Source organism: Mus caroli, unplaced genomic scaffold (assembly GCF_978045245.1).
Source record: "Mus caroli unplaced genomic scaffold, Mus_caroli_1 scaffold_18, whole genome shotgun sequence".
NCBI classification, from domain to species: Eukaryota; Metazoa; Chordata; class Mammalia; order Rodentia; family Muridae; genus Mus; species Mus caroli.
Window position 1 is genome coordinate 45,047,488 of NW_028227273.1, and position 21,966 is coordinate 45,069,453.

The window sequence follows — 21,966 nt, forward strand, 5'->3', positions numbered from 1 at the left end:
AAACGTCCATTATGTTCCACTGTGCAGACATCTAGGACACAAGTGGGACTAATGCACCAAGCAGAATTCTGCTGTACGCTCACACCACTTTATTCTTACAAAACTTGAATGTGACAGCCAAGTCTCTGCACAGTCTTTGAGTCTGGACATTGAGACCAGAAAAAGACATGAATCGGAGGACAGTGTCACTCAGTGGGGAAGCTCCAGAGTGAAGGTGGCTTAGTCCCATCTCTCCTAATAATTGTCACCTAATAATAGTTTCCCGTTGCGAACATTCTACATATCTTTCTGGCCATGAAGATCTCTTCCTGTTAGAATTTGGCAAAGCTCCAAATGTCCAATCCGAAACAAAATCAAATCAGTCACTGAAGCTTATTTTGGATCATGTAAAACCCCTTAAAAGGACTCTCAGCTCGGACGCAGTGCAAGGAACAAACCCTAATAACAACTGACAATGAATAAATAGTTCCTGTGTGCCAAGAGCGGACCTTGACCTTCGACCGGTTTTCCAGAATTCTTGATGAGCCATAAGCAATGCATCAGGACTACCAGTCAGTTCCTTGAAGAAACAGAGATAAGGAGGCAAGCGCCAGTGCTTTTTGTCTCATTCATGTCTTCTTTCTCCTGCCTCACTGAGGGTGTAGCGTTTTATAAGCACCTCCGAGCTGGTGCCCAGCACTGAAGACAGATGGAGACCATGAATCTTCATGTCTCCATCCAGCGCTGTCCACCTAGTACAATGGTTTCCAGTAGCCAGCCATCGCTGGGTCCCACCACTAGCCGGTCAGGCTCCCCATAATTCCTATCCTCTTTGCAAACAGAAGACCTTCCATGAATGGCCAGTTTTGATCCATGGCATGGTTGGGTACTGACAGTCATATTTAGCGAAGTCTATTAAGCTCTCAGATAACATAATAGGACAGCTGGGTAGAAATAAGGTTTTGTGTTAGTTTCTCAAAGTTACAGGCAAGACATGACCCTTTGCACATGAGATACTTCAAACTATTATCCACACAGTCTACCTATGACATTCACTGCTCCCTGGTGAGCATGAATGTATATAACCCCAGATGTCCAAATATGCCCTTGTTTTCAGCTGTCTGCCTGAAGATGCAGAGCTGCATTTATCTTCAATGGCAATCATTAACCCATCTCAATTATGTAACACATCATCTCTACTCTTTTGCGTTCAGTTTACTTTCTGAAAAGCATTTTTTTCCCTCTGTGATTATCGCACCAGATGACTTTGTCCTTTAAGACTGTAAATCGTTTTCGGATCCTCTCAGGAGCGCTGATGACATTTACAACACTAATGAGCAGGGTTGTCACACCAAAAGGCCGGGCTACATTGGAATTTTACGAGGAGATAATGAGTTATTACTTTGTGAGGATGAAGCATGCTCTTTGTAGCCACAAAACACACACACCAAGTTGTGTTGTCACAGGGAGTTAATAAGTAGCACCATGATTTCAGACCTTAGGGTTGGAAAGGCTGCCTCCTCAATCTGACAGACCAGGCTCTCTGGCTCAGTGAGCTGCGTCCCTGGCTCTTAGGTACGAAGCTTGATGGTTGGTGTTCAAACTCTCCTCTCCCTCCTACTTGCGGTGTTCAGGTCCCCTCTCTCTCCCCTCCTCCTGTTTTATTTTTCTTCTTTTAAGTGTGCATTTACCTGGTTCATGGTTTACCTTCTTTCGCTTATTCCCAGTTCAAGTTTTCTTGGCTAGGTGTTGCAATTATTTTCTTTCAACTCCTCTATTGATTTATGCTTTTTTTTTAAAAAAAAGAAGAAATACTGAATGTAGGGGATGTATTTGAGATGATAAACACACCCTGAGCTCCTTCATGGAATTAGCTTTTCAACAAAGGTGACAATCCGTGATTCACAGCACATACGTGGGTCTGTTCCACAGCACGTGCCCAGGTTTCGGGCTGTTTCCGTTCTGATTATTTATGAGTTAATCAGGAAGTATTCACACTAGGATTTTGTGTTGAATACATTAATCCACTCTGGACTGCTACATTCTTGACCTTACTAGCATAAACTCTGCCAATGGTCTGCAGTAATGGGTCTGGAAAGGCTCGTATGAAGCCCCTTAAATCACTGTCTCTCTGAGCCCCGCTCACCAAAGGCTAGCATTTGGCATGACTTAGACCACTGACCTTCAGATGGCCTGCATTTAAGGTTTCTCTTTGGCCCCTACCGTCCGTGATTCAGTGTGAATATCTATATTACATGCCTAGACTCTCCTCTGCTCAGACCTCATCACCCTAACCAGAGGATCATCGGATCTGTGTTGGAGAATTGTGGCCCTTTCTTTAGGAGAAACTCTATCCTGTCTGAGGTTGAAAGATACACGTGTTGGCGCTTAGCACCCTCGCTTACCATAATTCAAGCTTCATGGGCTTTGGCAGGATCTCTCACAGCTTGAGGTTATAGCTGTTTCCTTGGTTTGCAGAAAATGGCTTTCCCCCTTTCTCTTTTTCTTTTTCTGTTACTGTTGTGAACAAATTTCAGTAGCTGGGAAGAGGGTCAAAATGACTGCCTTCTGCTAGCTTTAATTAGAAATGAGAATTTTAAAGATCAGCGCAAACTCTCGGACTCAGTTTTTCTATCTAGAAGATTGTGTCCCTGTCGCGATGAGTGTGTCCATATTAGCATTCTGAAGATGCCTCTACCATACAACTTGGCTTATTTAATGGGCACAGTAGATCTCAGTGTGAAGTTCATGTGATACCACTAGGCTAGGCTTGATGAGAGTAGAACTCAAATTACACTACCAGTCAAAGCATATTATCAGTATTCAGGGTCTGGAGAGGATGGTGCAGCAATTACAAGCCCTTGCAGCACTTGCAGAGAACCAGCATTTGTCTCGCAGGGTCCACATGGGGGCAGCTCACAAATGCCTGTAACTCCAGCTTCAGGGGATCTGAGACCTCCTGCAGGTCTCCATGGGTACCTGGACTTGCATGTACATAAGTATACATAGACTTATACAAACATACACATAATTTTTAAAATACGATATTTTTAAAAAATACTATCTAATTGCACTGTATATTTCTAATAGATGTCATATATAAAATCTAAGAAGGATATGTCTGACATATAGCAAGCATTCAAAACAAAGTTGTTTTTGGCTTCTACTAAGTGTGTGTGTGTGTGTGTGTGTGTGTGTGTGTGTTTATGTTTATAGGCTTGTCTATGCAAATTAATGTAGATATCTTTGAAGCCCATAAGAAGGTACTGGGTTTACTGCAGTTGGAGTTAGAGACAGTTCTGAGATGCCTGACATGAACACTGAAATCTGAACTGGGCTCCTCTTAAAGTTCAGCAAGCTGGTGAGATGGCTCAGTGGGTAAGAGCACCCGACTGCTCTTCCGAAGGTCCGAAGTTCAAATCCCAGCAACCACATGGTGGCTCACAACCACCCGTAATGAGTTCTGATGCCCTCTTCTGGTGTGTCTGAAGACAGCTACAGTGCACTTACATATAATAAATAAATAAATCTTTAAAGTTCAGCAAGTTCTCTTAATTATTGAACTGTCCTTCCAGCCCCAAAGACCAACAATACAAAACAATAAAACATTGCCTAGTTATAGCAATATTCATCTCAGAATAAGGTACAACATAAAAACCACATGGAATAAAGATTGATTTGACAATACAAGAACAAAAAGATCTAAAAGACATATATAAAATAAGACTATTTTTGCTTAATATATGACTGTTACTTCATCAGTACTGACTCCTTCAATAATTTTCTGTTTGATTTTTGGTTTTGTGTTTGTTTTCCAGAGACAAAGTCTCTCTGTATAACATGGTCGTGAGTCACCATCTGGGTGCTGGAAATTGAACTCAGGACCTCTGGAAGAGCGGGCAGTGCTCTTAACCACTGAGCCATCTTACTAGTTCAATTTTTAAAAACTGACTGACTACTATAGAGCAGGCTGTGTTTCTAGTTTCCATGGATATGGGTTCTGTAAACAAGGTATGGAGTCAGCATGTCAGCCAGACATACCAGAACACTCCAAGAGAAAAACGGAAGAAAGTACCAAGGTTGAAGGATGTTCAGAGCTTAGTGACAGCAAGGATCGGGTAGATATGATAGCTCAAAGAGAAAAGGAGCTTGCCACCAAGCTCAAGGAGGAGAGTTGAGTCTCCAGGACCCACACAGTGGAAGGAGAGAAATAATCTTTGTTCGTTGTCCTCTGACTTCCACAGTCAACATACCACACCCACACACATACACACAAAGTAAATAAAAATGTTCTGTGCAAATAAAAAAAAGAATTTTAAAAATTATAAAACATTGAAAACACAAATTGCAACGGGTTTTTCTTGTTTTCCTGCCAGCTGGCAGACCTTGGGAATGCTGGGATATGACGGGCAGAGGCAGCATAGGCCTGCTCACATAACTCTCTGACTCTTTTTAGCCACCAGGTGCAAACTCCTGCCCACCTCAGTGAAGCTATTTCAAGTCCACTAAGCCTCAGACTGCAGCTTGTAAGTGCTGCAGGATGCTGTGGTCCAGAGTGACGCTCTGCCTTGTGTGAGCAGAGGGTGCTGGAGAACAGGGGTGGGGCCGGTCCGGGAAAACACCAATAGACTTAGCAGGGGCGGAGGTGGTCGGATGAGAACATACAGCATGCCTTCTCCAAATACACTGGACTAGTTGACGGGAACAGCTCAACCAGGAGAGTCAGGAGGTATCAAGTCACACCAGCTATGAGTGGGCCCTCGGGGTGTGGTAACTTGTGGTTCAGTACATGCAACATTCACACTCACTTGGGAAAAAAATTACCTACAGGACATAATCAAGTATTATTCAAAATAGTGGTAGGATTGCAGAACTTAAGACTTCTGAATAAAGAAATGGCTTTAACAACTTTTCTGTAAAAGGCTGAATACCAAAGAAAAGCATACTCCACCTTGTGTCCTACATATCTGGACTTTGTTTTGCAAATGTTTTCTGGTTTCCATGACAACCTCTAGAGATGTCTGTGCAAAGGGAAACTCTCTCTCTCTCTCTCTTTCTCTCTCCCTCTCTCTTTCTCTCTCCTTCCCTCTGCCTCTCTCTTTTAAAGAAATGATTAGTGTGTTCTTTTTATCATGGAAAGCTCATTCTGTGCTGACAAATTACATCTTGACAGCTAGCTCGTGATCCAAGACAGGCGTGTCAGCAGGCCGAATAATAAGGAATTTTCAGGAGCTGGCAATCTGCATTTATAGTTTTATGTATGAGTGGTTGCTTTCATTGAATTCAAGAGATAAACAAAAGTGCTAAATACTTGGAATACTTCTGAGATAATTCAGAAGTACATCCATGCTTGAAATAGCTGACAGATGTCAATGTGATGACTGTGGTACGAAGGGACATGAGCTGCTGAATCAGAAGGACGGGGCAGAGCCTGGCATCCACTCACTAAGCTGTGTGGGCTTCTGCAGGACACAGAGCCCGTTCAACCTGCCTCCCCCAATAAAGTCAGTGCTGGAAATTCTGCCTGGGTAGGTGATAACAATGTGTGGGTGGCTAAGAGAGCTTGCTGCTAACACTTGTGACATGAGTTTGATTCCCAGAACCCACATGCTGTCTTCTGGCTTTCACATGTGTGTTTTGGCATGTGCACACATATGTACAAACGCATAAGCATAAATGAACGAAGCATAAATGAATGAATGAATGAATAAATAAATAAATAATAAATGTTATTCTTAAAGATGCATATAAAGTGCATTGAATGGCAAGGCTATGACCACTAATTTTATAAAAAAAAAAAAGAAGAAGCAAACATGGGAGAAATGAACACACCAGGCAATAATGATTCTGGGGCACACTAGGATTGGGCTGCTTTGGGTTTAAGGCCTTTACAGGGTCATTAGTAGATAAATTCCCCAGTGGGCAATAGGAAAGACTTGGGTGTTTGTGAGGTGGAAAATGGCAGGTACATTTCACAAAGGCTTTCCTTAGAACTTTTCAAAATGGCCTAAAATTCTGTATGGAATCAACTAATAAAACTGTCCACTGATGAGTGGATTTACTTCTGGGTCTTCCATTCTCTTCTCCTGATCAACCTGTTCTTATGCCAATACCATGAGGGCTTCACTACTATAGCTCTCTCGTATAGCTTGAGATCAGGGATGGGGGTATCTCTGTTAGTTCTGGTTTTGTACAGGTGTGTGTGTGTGTGTGTGTGTGTGTTTCTTTCACTTTATTTATATGGTGGACTATGTTGATGGATTTCCATACATTCATCTTTGCGATGAAACCTACTTGATCATGGCTGATGACATTTTCGGTTTGCAAGTATTTTATGGAGAGATTTCACATCAGTGTTCATGAAGGAATGTGTGGAGGAGACCCAAAGCTGATGTCAAGCGCTTTCCTCCACCGCTCTCCACTTCATTTACTGCAGCAGTATTCCTTACTAAGCCCTGCTCATCAGTTCTCCAATTCCAGCTATGGAAGGTAGACAGCTTGCTCTGGGCATCCCTTCTCCACCTCCTGAGAGCTGGAATCACAGGTGGCCTTCATACCTGCCAGGCTTCTACATCAGCACTTGGGAAGGAATCCCAGTCTTCACACTTGCATGGAAAGTGCTTTATCTACTGTTCTACTTCTCCAGCCCCATAGACAGCTAAACCTAACGTATAACTCAGAAGTAAAAAAAAAATAGCCAAGCTTCTGTACTCCTGGAGACTATAGTAAGAGAGAGTGAGAACCTTTCCAAAACTCACTGAAGAAAGAAAATGCCAAGAGTCAAGACAGGGCATATCCTTATCTAGGCACAAATCACCCTCAAGGGAGGTCAGCACTGAGGCTGCTCTGACCTCCTCTGCTTTCTCATAGACTCATCTTCATGCTGCATCTCCTGGCTTGCTGCTGTTAAACCTGTGTACAGAGGTAGTCTTTCTTCTTTTACCTGCACCCATTCTTAATCTACCTTCAGTCTTTAACCTTCAACTCTTGAAAACAGTTAGTGTTTCCCAGATGACCTCATGGGCGAAACACTGAAGCTGTAAATACAAACAGGAAACAGAAAGCCTATGCAGACTTTCATCCAGTGAAAGAATCAAGTCAAAAGTCCTAATATGGCATATATCACATAAACACAGACTATGTATGGTGGGCAGTGTACCTAAAACTATTCAGTCAGTGAAGAAATGGCTATAGTAATGACTCAGCAGGTGTGGTGCTTTGAATGAAAATGGTACATAGATTTGAATGCTTAGTCACCAGTTGGTGCAATTGTTTGGGGATGATTTGGAGGTGTGGCCTTGGAGGTGTATCACAGCAGGAAGGCTCCTTCAAAAGCCCACATTCTATTTGAATCTTTTTACTCTGTCTCGTGACTGTTGTCTCAAAATGTGAGCACTGAGCTAACTGCTCTAGCACTGTGCCTGCATGCCTGCCTGCTGCCTGCCTGCCTGCCTGCTGCCATCCTCCCCACGGTGATGGTCATGGACTCCAACCTCTGAAACCAAAAGCCCCAAATGAAATGCTTTCTTTTATAAGCTGCCTTGGTGCCTTGCCATTGCAACACTAAGACAATGGGTAAAGAAGTGTGTGGAGTGGGGTGCGGATCCCCAGTAGCCTCAATCTGCCTTTAGTCTTTAACCTTCGATTCTTGAAAACAATAAGAGGTTAAGAACTAAAGGGTATGGGCAGCCTGCCTATAGTCTGAACATTAAGAGGGTAGAGCTAGGGATTGCTGAGCCAAGCCAGCTATCCACACTGACTAAATCAGCGAGCTCGGGGTTTGGGTGAGAGATCCTACCTCAATGTGTAAGGTGAAGAGTGATTGATGAAGACATCTACTATCAGTCTCTGGCCTCCAACTGCATGTGCACACACTCAGGCCAACACATATGTAAACACATATACATACATGCATGTACACCACACCTACATACATACATTAAAAAATTAGTAAGAAAAACAAAGCAAAACTAAGAGCCCATACAATAAGATATGGGCAGCATGTTCTCAGGATCTGGGCCTATGTTTATCACGTTCATGTCTAAGGAGAGTGCATTTCAGATGGACACCCAGCAGAAAACAGGTCACTCAATGGAGACTTCTCTTTGACCACCTATCTTCCTACCTGTTATCAGCAACAACATGAAACACGGCAGTCTGGGATCATGATTTAAAGTCTCAGGGCTGGAGAGGTGGCTCTGTGCTTTAAAGCACAGGCTGCTCTTCCAGTGGGGCAGGTTTGATTTGTAGCACCCACACCACAGGGCAGTTCACAACCACCAGTTCCACGGGACTTGGCTTTCCTGAGTATCAGGTATGCATAAGGTGCATAGACATACGTGCAGGCAAAAGAGCCATACAAATAAAATAATTTTTTATAAAAATTAAAAAGAAAGTCACAATGATAATTGAAACTGCACATAAGAGACCTGTTTTCACCCTCTAGTTCCACCTCTACCATTATCTCCACCACTACCATTGTCACTGTTAACACTACATCCGTTTCCTTCAGATCGGTGACTGGATGGAGCCGCACGACCCTCCAACCCTGCTCAGTAACTGATTAAGGTGTGAGCCAATCCTAACTGGTACCTAAGGGGTCTCAAGACAAAATGAAAGAAACCAGTCACATCTGAATATCAGAATATCAAAGGATGCTTTTTTTTTTTTTTTTAGTATTAGCATGTCCTAAATGTGGCCCTGGAATATAGGACATAGAACTTCCTGTGTTCCATGGTATTTTCTGAGTGTTTTACAAGTATTAACTCACCAACTAAATGAAAATACGCAGCAATATAAACATATGCCACTAGACTGGCAATCTGAGGGTAGGAGGAATGAACTGCACCTTATACATTTCAATTTCATAAAGGAAGCATCTTATAATTAAGAAGTTTTATAGGTTGCCACTGATTAGATGCAAAACAATCTGTGTTGAATCAAAAAGCAGAAAGTAAAAAGTCAGACAGTGTGGCAAAACAGACAGAATGGGCTGGGAACAACAAAGTCTAGGTGTCCTTGTTTAAGGAACTTGATCTTGAACAGATTGCTTTTGTTGGGTAGAGGAGGGTCACACTGTGAAAGGGAAACAAGAAATCTTTCAATGTAATATATTTTTTCCAGTTTTTTCTCTTTATACTAAAATAAAAAATTGACACCAAACATGGGGATGGGATGGGGGTGGAATCTTTATAAAAAGCAACTAGGTGGCAAGAATGGTTTCTGGTAGCTTACAATAACAGTTTCCAGTCCATCACCTTGGGGAATTCTCCATGGCAGGAGCTTTGAGACAGCTGGTCACATCACACCCATAGTCAAGAAAGAACAAGGAAAACCAAATGCACATATGTTCCTGCTTGCTTGTGATCAGCCTAGAGAATGGTGCCACCCACAATGGGCTGGGCTTTCCACAACTGGTAGGGGAATAGGTGTCTCCTTTGTTTTGCTCAGCACATCTTACTAGATGGTTTCTATATACAGGCAATACCTCACTGGGAGTCTCTTCCCAAATCATTCTAAGTGGTGTCAAGTTGAAAATGAAAGCTAACCACAGTAGGTAATCCAGGGAAGATCTCCCCATTTCTCTGGATCTAGTTTCCTATGCTGCGACATGAAATTCAGACAACATCATTATGATGGTCTTTGTGGCCTCCAAATTCTATCATGTCTCATGATCTTGGACAAGTTGCTTGAGAGAGACGCCTGTTACCTCAGCGATCATCCTGTTCGTGTCCCCCAAGAAGAGCAGGTTCAAAGCTTCCTCCTCAGTTGTTGCCTGATGCAGAGACAGGTTTTTCAGGTGAATGTTCTGATCAGGGTCCTCCAATATTGTCACTTTCCTGAGGGTGACAGGGGGAGTAAGAGAAGAAGGTACTGCTGAGAAAAATTAGAAGTGTAACAACAAGCATGTTGAGAAACCATCTAGTAGGATGTGCTGAACAAAATGGAGGAGGCACTGGACACTCCAGGAATAGCACCTAACACTGACAGCTCATGGGCAGTGCTGCCAAACAGCACTGAAGCTGGGAAAAAAATATCTCCACCACCCAGTTGAGGAGCTGTGCATCAGTGCAGTCTTCAGGTCATGAATCCTTCTTAGGTTCTGAGTTTAAAAACAAACAAACAAAAACAAGCTGTTAACTCTCTACCTCTGTATCAGGAAATGAAGTGACACATCTTTGAATCGACTGCTGCCCACTGCAAAAAAATAAAAGCATCTGTGACCAAAGCTAAGAGCAGCTCTTGTCTGTGGGTATCAACATAAATATTTAATAGGCAGTTTCATAGAATGACCATTTTACAAATTAACAATAGCAGGTTCCACTAGTGATCAGGACCTCAGAAATCCAGTTCCAGACAGGAATTTCCCTCCTGAGCAATGACCTCAAGTCCAATCAGAAACTGGTTGGCTATCCCTATAACTGCCATGTCACTACTGTGCTGGTGGGCACAACTTGTCTAGAGGGTTGGCATTGCGTCATGTGGGGTCCAGTCCTGAGAAAGTCCACTGAAGACTTTCCTACCACAATGGCTTGCTTAGTATTTTTAGACATCATGGGAGCTAGTCAACAGGAGGGAAGTTTTTTGGTCAGTTTGAGACTGGCTTCTCTATGTCCTGCAAGGAAAGCATATGACATCGTCAGCAATAGGGTCTTCAAAACCAAGAGCACACACACAGCACTAATTAGACTTAGTGAGTTATCAAAAAGGAAGACATGAAGTTTGGAGGAGGACACACTGAGGAAAAGATGGATGAGTTGGAGGAAGGAAATCTGGGATGTCCTTTATATTCTATAGATGTATGAAATTCTCAAGAATAAAGAAGAGTTATTTTTAAAAATAAAATATGTGAATAAGGAAAAGGCTTATTTAGGATATGGTTTCCTTTTATATGAAGATTTTTCAAATACCATCATTAATTTTTTCCCCATTTTTCAAGGAAGTTTCTGGCCTTTTCATATGTAATTTGTGGACACTTAAAAATACTAACCGCAGTAAGGAAAAGTAACTTGCTGGGCACATCTGCAGGCAATGTGTCCCTGGAGGTGTGCTTCCTTCCTGTGGATGACTCTACTGCAGACCCTTCAACAATGCCCACAAAGGCAGAAAAAACCCTTTCCCTTAGTGAAAACAGGCATACTTCTTTTATTTTTAATAAGACTCAGAAGTGAGCATATTGGAGATGCAGGCAGTCCGAAGGCGCTCTGAACGGACCGGGTGAGCTGGGTTCTAGTTTGAGTAGATCCCTTTATGCCTTAGATTTTGCCTCCAACCAGCTCAAGATGCTTTGAGTAAATTCATTGTCCAGGGACATGGAAGATTTTCTTGACCTCCAGGTTCACCAAGAGATGTGCGAGACATGAAGTAATATTCGAAGGTGAAGTCAGAAACTAAGCTCTGAGATGGTAAGATATTAGAAGTGAAGGGGCCAGAAGTCAGGCACTTAGTAGGGAGGAAAAGAATTCTCCATCTCTACAGCACTAGACTAAAATGAATGGAGGATGAGCAAGGACACCTGAATACCACTCCTTCCCTGCAAGACCCCAGCAGGGGCAACACAGAGGAAGGGAAGGGCGGTAAAAACTCACCTTCACTCCAGCCTTAGCTGTAGTCTTTGCTTTTACTTATACAGCTACCCTCACAATAGTCCTGTATAACCCGGGCACTAGCCCTATTCCTAGCTCCAAACTGTAACCCTGACCTTAGCCCTAACCCTAGTACTCACCAGAGCCCCTGACCTTAACCCTAACCCAGAGCCCCGAGCTGAATCCGAAGTCCAGCCCTAAACCTGTCTTAACTCTAACCCTCGCTTTAAGCTCCTTTGCAGAACCACGAGGAGCAGAGGCTACACCCACTGGGCTTCACTTTTCCAGATGGTCCTGTTGCCATGCACATGTCAGCTTTTGTCAAAGCTCTCGATGACTCCTGTGGCCAGGGTTGAGAATCAATGATCCCAACCCCTCTAGGGTGGGTGCATACAGCAGCTAATTCTGGCCCCTTGTCTTTACTTCCCAGCCAGTTCCCATCTCATGCCCCAGTGGGAAAGTGACTGTGGCTGAGGACAGGTAGAAGCCACACCAATCTATGCATGGGCAAGGCAATTGAACTGCTAAAGTCCAACCATCTGAGGCAGGCAAGCATAAGACACTTTGCCTTGGGACCCCCATTTAATTTTAGGTTATGCACAACACCTTCTTGAAATAATGCACCGAGAGGCTACTTCCTTCACCTGCACACACTGTGAACATAAACCTCTCCCCAAATGATGCACTTAGCAACCTCAGAATCCCCTGACTTCCCAACTGCAACCTGGCCATGTGTACTCCCATCTCTGAACAGTGTATACGTTTCTTACCCCCATTCCCCTGGGAATTACCACATTTAGAAATTGTCTATTCAAGTGTATTTGGCTATAAAGAATAGATAGACCGATCTTGCCTGACTAGTTTTGGGTGTGGATGAAGACAAGGCAAAACTGTGTCCTCCAGTCACCTTTTGGGGAGAATCTTCAATTTACATATGTATATAGGCATAATAGGCTGTCCATAGGATTAAAATCCAATGCATTATGGGAAAGGATTGTGCAATAGAGAAAAATGATTATGTAACTTAATATGTCAATCAAAATAGAGACCCATCTTGTCTACACTCCTAGTGACCAGCTCTTCCTTCTCTTGAACCTCAGTAAGGGACGCCCCAAGCAATCATTAGTGTCCTCGCGTCTCTTCATTCATGTGGCCCGCTGTCAATCTTGACAGTGTCCTTCTATGAGTATTGTTTTGTTAAGAACAAAGTCCCCTCGCATCTAATGCAAATCTGAGTGAGCCCTAATTTTCAATTCTTTGGGTAAAGGGTCAAGAACCTGAAATGCCAGACCCAGACCCTGGCCACCAGTAATGCAGTCTTCCATAGGGAGGTTCTACAGGTCATGTACCCCTTGAGTAAACAAAGCCACATGATGTTGACCACAGCAGTAACTATGACTCGGTGGGGACTAGGCATCCAGCAAAGCACCCACAGCACTTATTTCATCACTAAATTCAAAAGAAAAAAGTTTTGAGAGGCGGTTACAATGTGCCTGTGTTTTCTGCCATTGTGCCGGTTAAATAGAAAATATAGCATACACTCTGGGGATGCTGAGCAGGCTCACTGGCCAGGCAAGCTATGGTGGTCACTGATTTAGGGTTGTGTCTGGGTAGAGCAGCGACAGAAGTGGCACCATGGGAGTCACTACTAGACTCTTCACAGGCTTTCATCTCTGATGTGGCTACTCTGGACCAATCAAATGCCAACATTACTTCTGGGTGCTTGCCTGGCTTTGCCGCTTTGGTCAAAATCCAATTTGCATGTCCCTGGGTTTTCCTTCACGGTGGTTTCAGCTGTGTGTTGTAACTTTGCTGTCTTTATTTCTCGGAGTTTTTTGTTTTGATGGTGCGTTTCTCATCTCTTCTGACTGCTTCCCTATGGAGGTTTTGAAAGGCAGACAGAGATGCTGGCTCATGTTGAAGCCCATGGTTCTCTCACAGTCTGCTAGGCACTCATTCGTGGGCATCCCAGAAGAGGCTCCATTGCACCCTGGTGCTGTCACGTTTATTTGTCTGTTGGTTTTTACTGAGACAGTCTCACTATGCAGCCCTTGCTTACCTGAAACTTGCTATGTTGACCAGGCTGGCCTCAAACTTACAGAGATTGATCTGTGGATGCCTCCAGAGTTCTTAGATTAAAGGTGTGCCCCACCCTGCCCAACTTCCTGTGCAATCTTTGAGCCTGCACCTCTCTGTCTCTCTGTCTCTGTCTCTCTCAATTTCTCCTGGTTTCTGTGCCCCGCCTACATTGGACATGCAGCTTTGGACTGCTGTTCACATCAGAGATGAAAGCCTGTGAAGAGTCTAGTAGTCACTCCCATGGTGCCACTTCCCCCCCCCCCCCCCCACACACACACAATCTCTCTGAGGCTCTTTCTGCTGGCTTGTCGGCATTGCCCTCTTTCAGGCTCTGGAAACCCTGCCTGGCTTCTCTCTCTCTCTCTCTCTCTCTCTCTCTCTCTCTCTCTCTCTCTCTCTCTCTCTCTCTCTCTCTCTCTCTCTCTCTCTCCTTGGATGCTAACTGGGAAAGGAGAAGGGTCTCAACTCTACTACTGCTGGCAGCATTTTAAGGTTGGGGAAACATAGATCATTGGTAACCATTTCCCCCAAGCTGCTTCCTTCCCCGGCCCCTCTCCTTCATGCTCCTCCTCACACTGCGGTCATTATTTCCCCAGCCTTCTGCCCAGCCCTTGCCTCTGACTACAATTTTTACAGGCTTGCACGAGGACTGTATTAGTGTTTCTTAAATAAACATTCTACTTCCAGGATGGAAACCCACCAGACTATTTATTTGATTCCTTGGAGTGGGCCCATGAATAGTTTCCCCACAAAATGTCTCTAAAATGTTTAGATTTCAAGCAAAAGTCAGTGATCGTCCTGAGTTGGACACCTAAGTGGAAAAGTTCTGCTAAGTGTACCCAGCCTGCTTAATGATGGGGAAGCAACAAGCTTTGTATTTTCTCTATAAACAGAATCATTTCCATTTGGCTACTCGGTAGGAATTTGTAGGCTCATTGTAACTTACTGGAAGGCATATGAAAGACAATAGCCAAGTTCTTGCTTTCAATAATGGAAGCCATCAATGAAAGAGCTGTCCCCTCTCCCCATGGCCTCCACAGCATTCCAGCACTGTCGACTTGTTTGACAGGACCTTCGCAGGAGTTAGAGCCATGAATATAGGCCCTCTTTCATGTTATAGACAAGCGCTACCATGTGATTAGTTCTTCTTTTATTAATGTCAACTTGCAAAGGTTCCATTCAATCATGCAGGTGCTGCACTGCACAACAGCATTGTCCAAAGGCTGCCACTCCCTTCAGGAATGTGTGGGTGTTGTTATTGTTGTTGTTGTTAGGGCAAGTGTCTATCAGAGAGCTGTGCAGTATCTTTTAGCCAAGATTTCAAATGATGGATGCTGGGGTCTACTGATTCTTTTTTGTGGTTTTGTTGTGGTATTGTGATTAACTTCTGTGTGGTGTGTGTGTGTGTGTGTGTGTGTGATCCCAAAGAGGTCCCAAGGGCCACAAAGAGGCCATCAGATCCCCCTTGGAGCTGGAGTTACAGACATTTGTGAGCTACCCGACATGGGTGCCTGGATCTGAATTCTGGTCCTGATAGAGCACTAAGCACCGTTAACCACTGAGGCATCTCTCCAGCCAGTGATTCTTTGACAGTAACAGTCCTGAACATCATCACAGTCTTAAATGGTATGCTTTCCATTTAGGAATACTAAAATTAACCAAAGGAAGGTGTCTATTTTCTGTACAGCTAAGACCAACAGATCTCCTGTTTTGCCTCAGGAGACACACTTAAACTCTAACTACAGTCCCATTATAGCAATGTGACCTGAGTTGCTTTCAAAAGCAACTTCTATTTTTATAAAAAATTACTTAAATATAGAATAGACTGAAGACATAATGTGTTTACTTGTGTACATATCTAGATATAAGCATATGGTTAGTTAGATTAAAAAATTCAAACACTTAAAAAATGTAGATTCGCATCAACTGTAGGAAATAATACAGAAAAAATTTCCACAAATCTCAAGCCCATTTTTTTCCTATGAAAGCAACTTTTTAAAAAAATGATTTCACTGTGTGTGTGTGTGTGTGTGTGTGTGTGTGTGTGCGGGCACCTGCAGAGGCCAGAAAAGAGCTGGATTCACTAGAAGTGGAGTTACAGGTGCTTGCGAGCTGCCCTTTCTGCAAGAGCAGTCAGTATTTCTTAATCACTGAACTATCCTGTCCTTTCCAGTCCCACCCATGAGAAAGCTTTGTAGAACTATTCGCATACCACAGGCAGGGCAGGGGAGATGAGCGCCCCCATCATACTGTGTGCGGGTGTGATTATGACTATTAAGAGCTTTAAACCACCTGAGAATCTCATTGTACTCACAGCAGAACAGTCTTCCTCAACTGAGGCGGATCCTGTACAACCTCCCCCACTGTCTTCCTGATAACTCCTGTTCTGCTGCTCTCCTCTCTGTTTCTATCATTCTGGTACCCAATGGAATCAGGCAACATAGAGGTTTCTCAGAGACTCATCCCAGTTGCTAGCTGTGTTTGTTTCTTTGTGTTGTTGATGGAATTTTTCCTAAGCTATGCATATTAAGGGGGATCACCCTCTGTGCTTTGAATTCTCTGGGATTTGACATCTGTATCATTTTTTTAATGTCAACTTGCAAAGGTTCCATTGAGTCATGAAGATTGTACACTGCACAACAGCATTGTCCAAAGACTGCTACTCCCTTCAGGAATTTGTTGTTGTTGTTGTTAGGACAAGTGTCTATCATAGAGCCGTGCAGTATCTTTTAGCCAAGATTTCAATGGTAGATGCTGGAGTCTACTGATATCCACTGTGATCCCACCACATAACCATACAGACTTGTTCCACTGACTGATTCCTTTGTTGGCCGCTCTACCCTCCCTTCTCAAACACTAGCAAAGATGATCATATTATTGTCTACAACTGTGCCTTTCCCAGAATGCCAGCTAGATGGACCTGCAGGTTTTCTGAGCAACTCTTGTGCTGGCAGTATGCATTTACACTTCTTCTGTGACTTGGGGTAGCTTCCTTAGTGTCATGGATGCAGAGGTAACAGGAAGAATGCATGATCATGGATGCACAGGACACAGGAAGAATGCATGATCATGGATGCAGAGGACACATGGAGAATGCATGATCATGGATGCAGAGGACATAGGAAGAATGCATGATCATGGATGCACAGGACATAGGAAGAATGCATGATCATGGATGCAGAGAACTCACTGAGAATGGAATCACTGTCCTTATTCTTTTCCAGGTGTGGAACATTACAAAACATCCGTATTACTGCTCTTGTGTGAAATAGAGAAAAATCACGAAGAAAATATCACAGTGAACGTCATCAGTCCTTGAACTCTAGATGTTAGACATTAGAAGACTGATAAATGGTGCTTGATCCAATGCCTTTACTGTATAAAGAAACAGAAAATGAAAGAATTCATGTAGGATTCTGGTTTCTATTGAAGCACTCTGTACATGCATCCTATTACTTACTGAGTGATGCCTTTTCTCATCCTGGCTGAACCTCACGCTGTACAATGGTTCCCATGAACATGATGTGGGCTCTGCTCCTTCTCTTCACCCTCATATTTCAATTTGATAATTTTCTCTTTTTCCATTTTCATATGTGCATGTGCGTACAAGCATATTTGCCATGTGTGGGTACGCATGCCGATGTGCACACATGCACATGGTTGTGTGCAAGGTTGAAGCTGAGAATCATCCTTCACTGCTCTTCTGCTAAAGAGATCTTTATTCACTGAGGAAGTTCTCTTCATCAAATTCGGAGCTTGCCAATATGGCTGGTCTCCCTAGGCAGCTTGCTCTGGAGGTCCTGTCTCTGCCTGCTGAGGCTGGGGTTACAGGCAGGCCAACACAACTACCCTGCATTTATGGGGGTTCTGGGGTTCTGAACTCCGGTCCTAACACTTGCATGACAAGCACTTTAACAATGGAATGACTTCCCCAGCCACATAGATAATTAAAAAATACTAAGACACTGTCACCAGGGAGGCTACTAAGCCAAGAGAGACATACTCTTTGCCATATACACACTGCCTCAGAAGACTTTATTATAATTATACACAGACAGCGTGGTATTGCAGACCCAAAGTCACATCTATGAAGTCTTCATTGTCACCTTCTCAAGTTTTTGACGGAAATCCTTTTAATGGACTCCTTAATTCTTACAGCCCCAGTGTATAAAAACTTAAAAGCCCCTCTTGCCACTCTAGCATGAAAGTGTGAATATCTGGATTTTATTTTATTTTCTATTTATTCATTTTACATCCCTCTTCACCCACCCTCAAAGTCGTTCCTCTTCTCCTCTGAGAGGATGGTGGCCCCTCTGGGTATCCCTCTACTCTGGCAACTCAAGTCTCTATGGGGCTAGGAGCTTCCTCTCCCAGTAAGTCCAGACAAGGCAGCCCAGATAAGAGGAACATATCCCACGTACAGGCAACAGCTTTTGGGATGGCCCCCCATTCCAGTTGTTCGTCACCCACATGAAGGCCAAGCTGCACATCTGCTGCTACATATGTGCGGGGAGGCCCCTTGCTAAGCTGCCAATTAATTGTTCTGAAATGCTGGGTAAGTCAAACATCTCTGAATTTTAGGTCCCAGGGCAACAATGACAAAAGCATCCTTTGGTGGGTCACCATTCAGTTCTAACTCAGTCAGATCTGAGGGTCAAAGGATAATCCATCTGAATCACATTATCTTGTAGCCTTCCTCTACCTCTTTCATTTCTTCTTTCTTTCTTCTTAAATATCTCAGTTTTTCTCTCTCCTCCCTGTTTATCAGATACAATCCTTTCACTCCTGTGATTTCTCAGCATCTGCAGACTATTGGGCATCGATGAGCCTAACTGAAAACAATCTTTAATGTCCCTGAGTCAGTGCAGGTTATTGCCATCACTCTTAGTTTTTCAACAGAAATTGACAGTAAGACTATTGCCAAAGACAGCACATGCTCTGGTCCCGGGGCTTCAAGAAGTCAAGCTGAAGTTCACCTGGAAACCTTTTCACGATAGTCAGCTTTCATAGTTTGGAGGGTGCCATGCAGGCTGCTGGGGGAGAAAAGTTATCAGTAGTCTTATCCAGCTGTGAACCCTGGTAGCTACAAAAATAAATGATCAAGATAAGCCCACGGGTGTAAGAGTGGCATTAATGTTATGGGTGTAACCAATGGCTTTCACATTGTATTTGAGGCCCACTGCAAACTTGGCCAAGAATCCAGGGCTGTGGAGCTCATAGCTCCTACATGTGAACCTATTACAATTATTTTGCTAAATGGATATGGTATCAAACTGCCTTCTAAATATATTGAAAACACATTTAAACAATATTTAAACTTGAGATATATAGGTCACCCTGGAAACTATAAAACAGTAAGTTGATCCGAACTAAAATGAACCTTAAACCTAGCATTCCTCAAAATGGTTCCAGGGGCATCAGGAACTTCTTTCAGAGGGCATCTTGATACCTTGTTAGAGTGCATCTGGTCTGCTGGGACAGTAAATACCCTGGGCAGACCATAAGTAATAAAAATACTTCTCACAGTCATAGAGGCTCAAAGTCCAAATCAAGGTTTTAGCCCAAGCCCTCTTCAGAACTATGAGCTACCAACTTTTCTTGGAGTCCTCAACATTACAGACTGGCCAAACGAATACCCATTTATAAGGACAATAACTCAATTGCGTATGTGTATGTGTGTATAAATATGTGTGTGTGTGTGTGTGTGTATGTGTATATATATATGTATATATATGTATGTAATTATATATAATTATATATTATATATATTATTCCCAGTAAAAAGCTTTAACATTTTAAAAGTAAACTTTATTATCTTAAGTTTGAAAAGCTATTTTCTTCTATAGAGTTGAACTCTATGGAACTCTCCCCACACTGCTAAACTAATTTTTATAATACCAATAATTGCTCTCTTTCTTGACTCCATCTCAGGAATTTTATAAAAATAAAAAGGTGATACATGAAACACCCCAGCCAATATTAATATAAGGATATATGGATCATAAATTATTTTATTATTTCTTTTCAAGTTTTTTTTTTACTAATTTTATAACTTGGCTATTGAACCTAAAACTTGCATGTAATCTTTTCTACTGAAAATTCCTATGTATTTCTAAATGACTTTAGAATATTTTATAATATATATGGGCAATGGAGAGATGAGCGAGTGATTAAAAGCACACACCACTCTTCCAGAGGGCCAAAGTTTAGTTCCCAGCATCCATGCCATGCCAGGCAGTTCTAAACCATTGTATTTGCAGTCCCAGGTGACTGAATGACCTCTTCTGGCTCCGACTGGTATCTGTACTTATGTACACACACAGACACACACACACACACACACAGTTAAACAGAAAATGAATCTTTAAAACATTGAAAACACTTTTTTCTTGGCTATTGGCAACTTCTGATACATAAAAACACCTGGATAGAAGGACATGAACGAATGATTACCAATCACCCCATCTAACTCAGGCAGGGTTTCAAACAAACAGCAACGCTGTGTGACCCCTGGCAGGGGAGCATCCGCTGTCCACAGATCTGAAGACTGCATTTCACTGTGTTGATTTGATCAAAGGGCTATGAATGTCAGTGCTAATGACAGCACAAAAGCTTTTGAGGGAAAACTTCCAATTTTATTTTTCTCTCAGATTATCTTATTGCTGCACAATAAGAAGGGGGTGATTAAAGGAATATGTGGCTTCCTGAGGCAGGGAGAAAGTACTGCCCCCAAATCTGCAGATGCCCCACTGCACTCTCATCCCAACTTCCAAACAGTTTTCCCCCAAGAAATGAGTTTCGAGCAATCTTAGATCCCATCACGCCTGCCCATTACGGAAAGATGCTGCTATCCGGTATTTGCTAATTATGATGGAGACCAGAAACGCTGCACATTTCAAAGGCAACAATGGAAACAAACATCTGAAAACCATTTCCTGCTGGTCTTTGTCAGCCTGCTACTCACGGCAGATCTTCCAGTTTGGAGGCTTCGTGTCTTGGATCCAGCAGGTCATAGCCACATTCGTTGTAGATTTCCAAGTAAGAAATGTGTGTCGTGTAGATCTTGCTGCTGTCCTGGTTGGGGAAGGAAGAGGCATTGTTTAATGACTAAAAACAACTGTTTGGCTGGAGCGAGATGCACCATTTGTCTCTGGGCTTTGCTCGCCACATCCCTCCTGTGCCGTTATATGGTTTACATTTTCAGTTCGTGACACTTTCGAGTTGCTGTGGCCATCGGCATGAAGGTTTTTTTCCTTGTAATAGCCAATACCCATGATTACAAGTAACTTCAGTCTGTTAGTTTCATTAGTTCCACATTATACATAAAATACAGTGAGCCAAGTTGGTTGTAGAACTGAACAATACATTATTTTTTAACTTTCCAGATTGCACCCTCCACAAAAGGCTACTAAGAAAAAAACAAACAAACTTACATTCTGTGAACAGTCTGTCCATGAGAGCAAAAAGTTCAGTAGCAAAGAAATGTTCATCCTTGATCATAATTCATTTCCTTTATTTTCCCACTACTCAGAATTTTATATTCTTTTTAAAATATTTAATAGTTTACTTTGTGTGTGTGCACGTGAGTGCAGGTACCCATAGTGGCCAGAAGAGGGCACCAGATCCCTGGAGCTGGAGCTGGCCGTTGTGAGCTGTGTGTGGGGTGGGGGGTGCTGGAAACCCAACACCATCCTCTGTGAGAGCAGTCCTGCTCCTAACAGGGTCTCACACTAATAACAATGTATGAAGTAACCGTGATCTTACAAACCACCATGAAAGGGGAGTGTCTATATTTCAAGCCCTACCCAAAATACCTGGACACCAAGGAACCACGGTGGCAGTTGCTACTGTTAGTGATGTTGATAACTGCTTTCAAATATCGTGTCTAGAAGCCTCCAAATGGACAATTAGGGTGATGGGTAATCTGTGTGGTCAACTTGAGATTTACAGTCACCTAGGAGACACACCTCTGGGCGAGTCTGTGAGGTGGTTTCCTGAGATGTAGAACTGGAGAAGGAAAATCCTCCCTGAATATGGACAGGACCTTCCCATGGGCTGGAGTCCTGAAATGAATAAAGAGGGGAAGGCAGGAAGGGGCTGAGCACTAGCATTTGGGATTCTGTTTCCTGTCTGTGGACACGATGTGACTGGCAGTCACATCATGCTCCCACCACCATGTCATGTCCTCCCCATACGGTGGAGTACGTATTGCCTCAAACACTGAGGCAAAATCAAACTTACGCAATTTTTGTTGGCTATTTTATCACAGCCATGATCAAAGCAGCTTAAAGATACAAGAGTGTAAAGAAAGAGGACACAGAAA

The 21,966-nt window shown here is 43.0% G+C and overlaps 1 protein-coding gene across 2 annotated transcripts in view; it reads right to left on the reverse strand.

Moving 5' to 3' along the window:
- The window catches only part of Kif6 (kinesin family member 6), a 291,775-nt gene that overhangs the window by 210,656 nt on the left and 59,153 nt on the right, over window positions 1–21,966 (reverse strand). For both annotated transcript variants that reach the window (XM_085832936.1, XM_021149143.3), the window contains exons 5-6: window positions 20,608–20,717; window positions 9,689–9,818 (exon numbers count right to left, since the gene is read on the reverse strand). In XM_085832936.1, coding sequence (XP_085689062.1) covers window positions 9,689–9,818; window positions 20,608–20,717 — 240 coding nt within the window. The remainder of the gene's footprint in view (window positions 1–9,688; window positions 9,819–20,607; window positions 20,718–21,966) is intronic.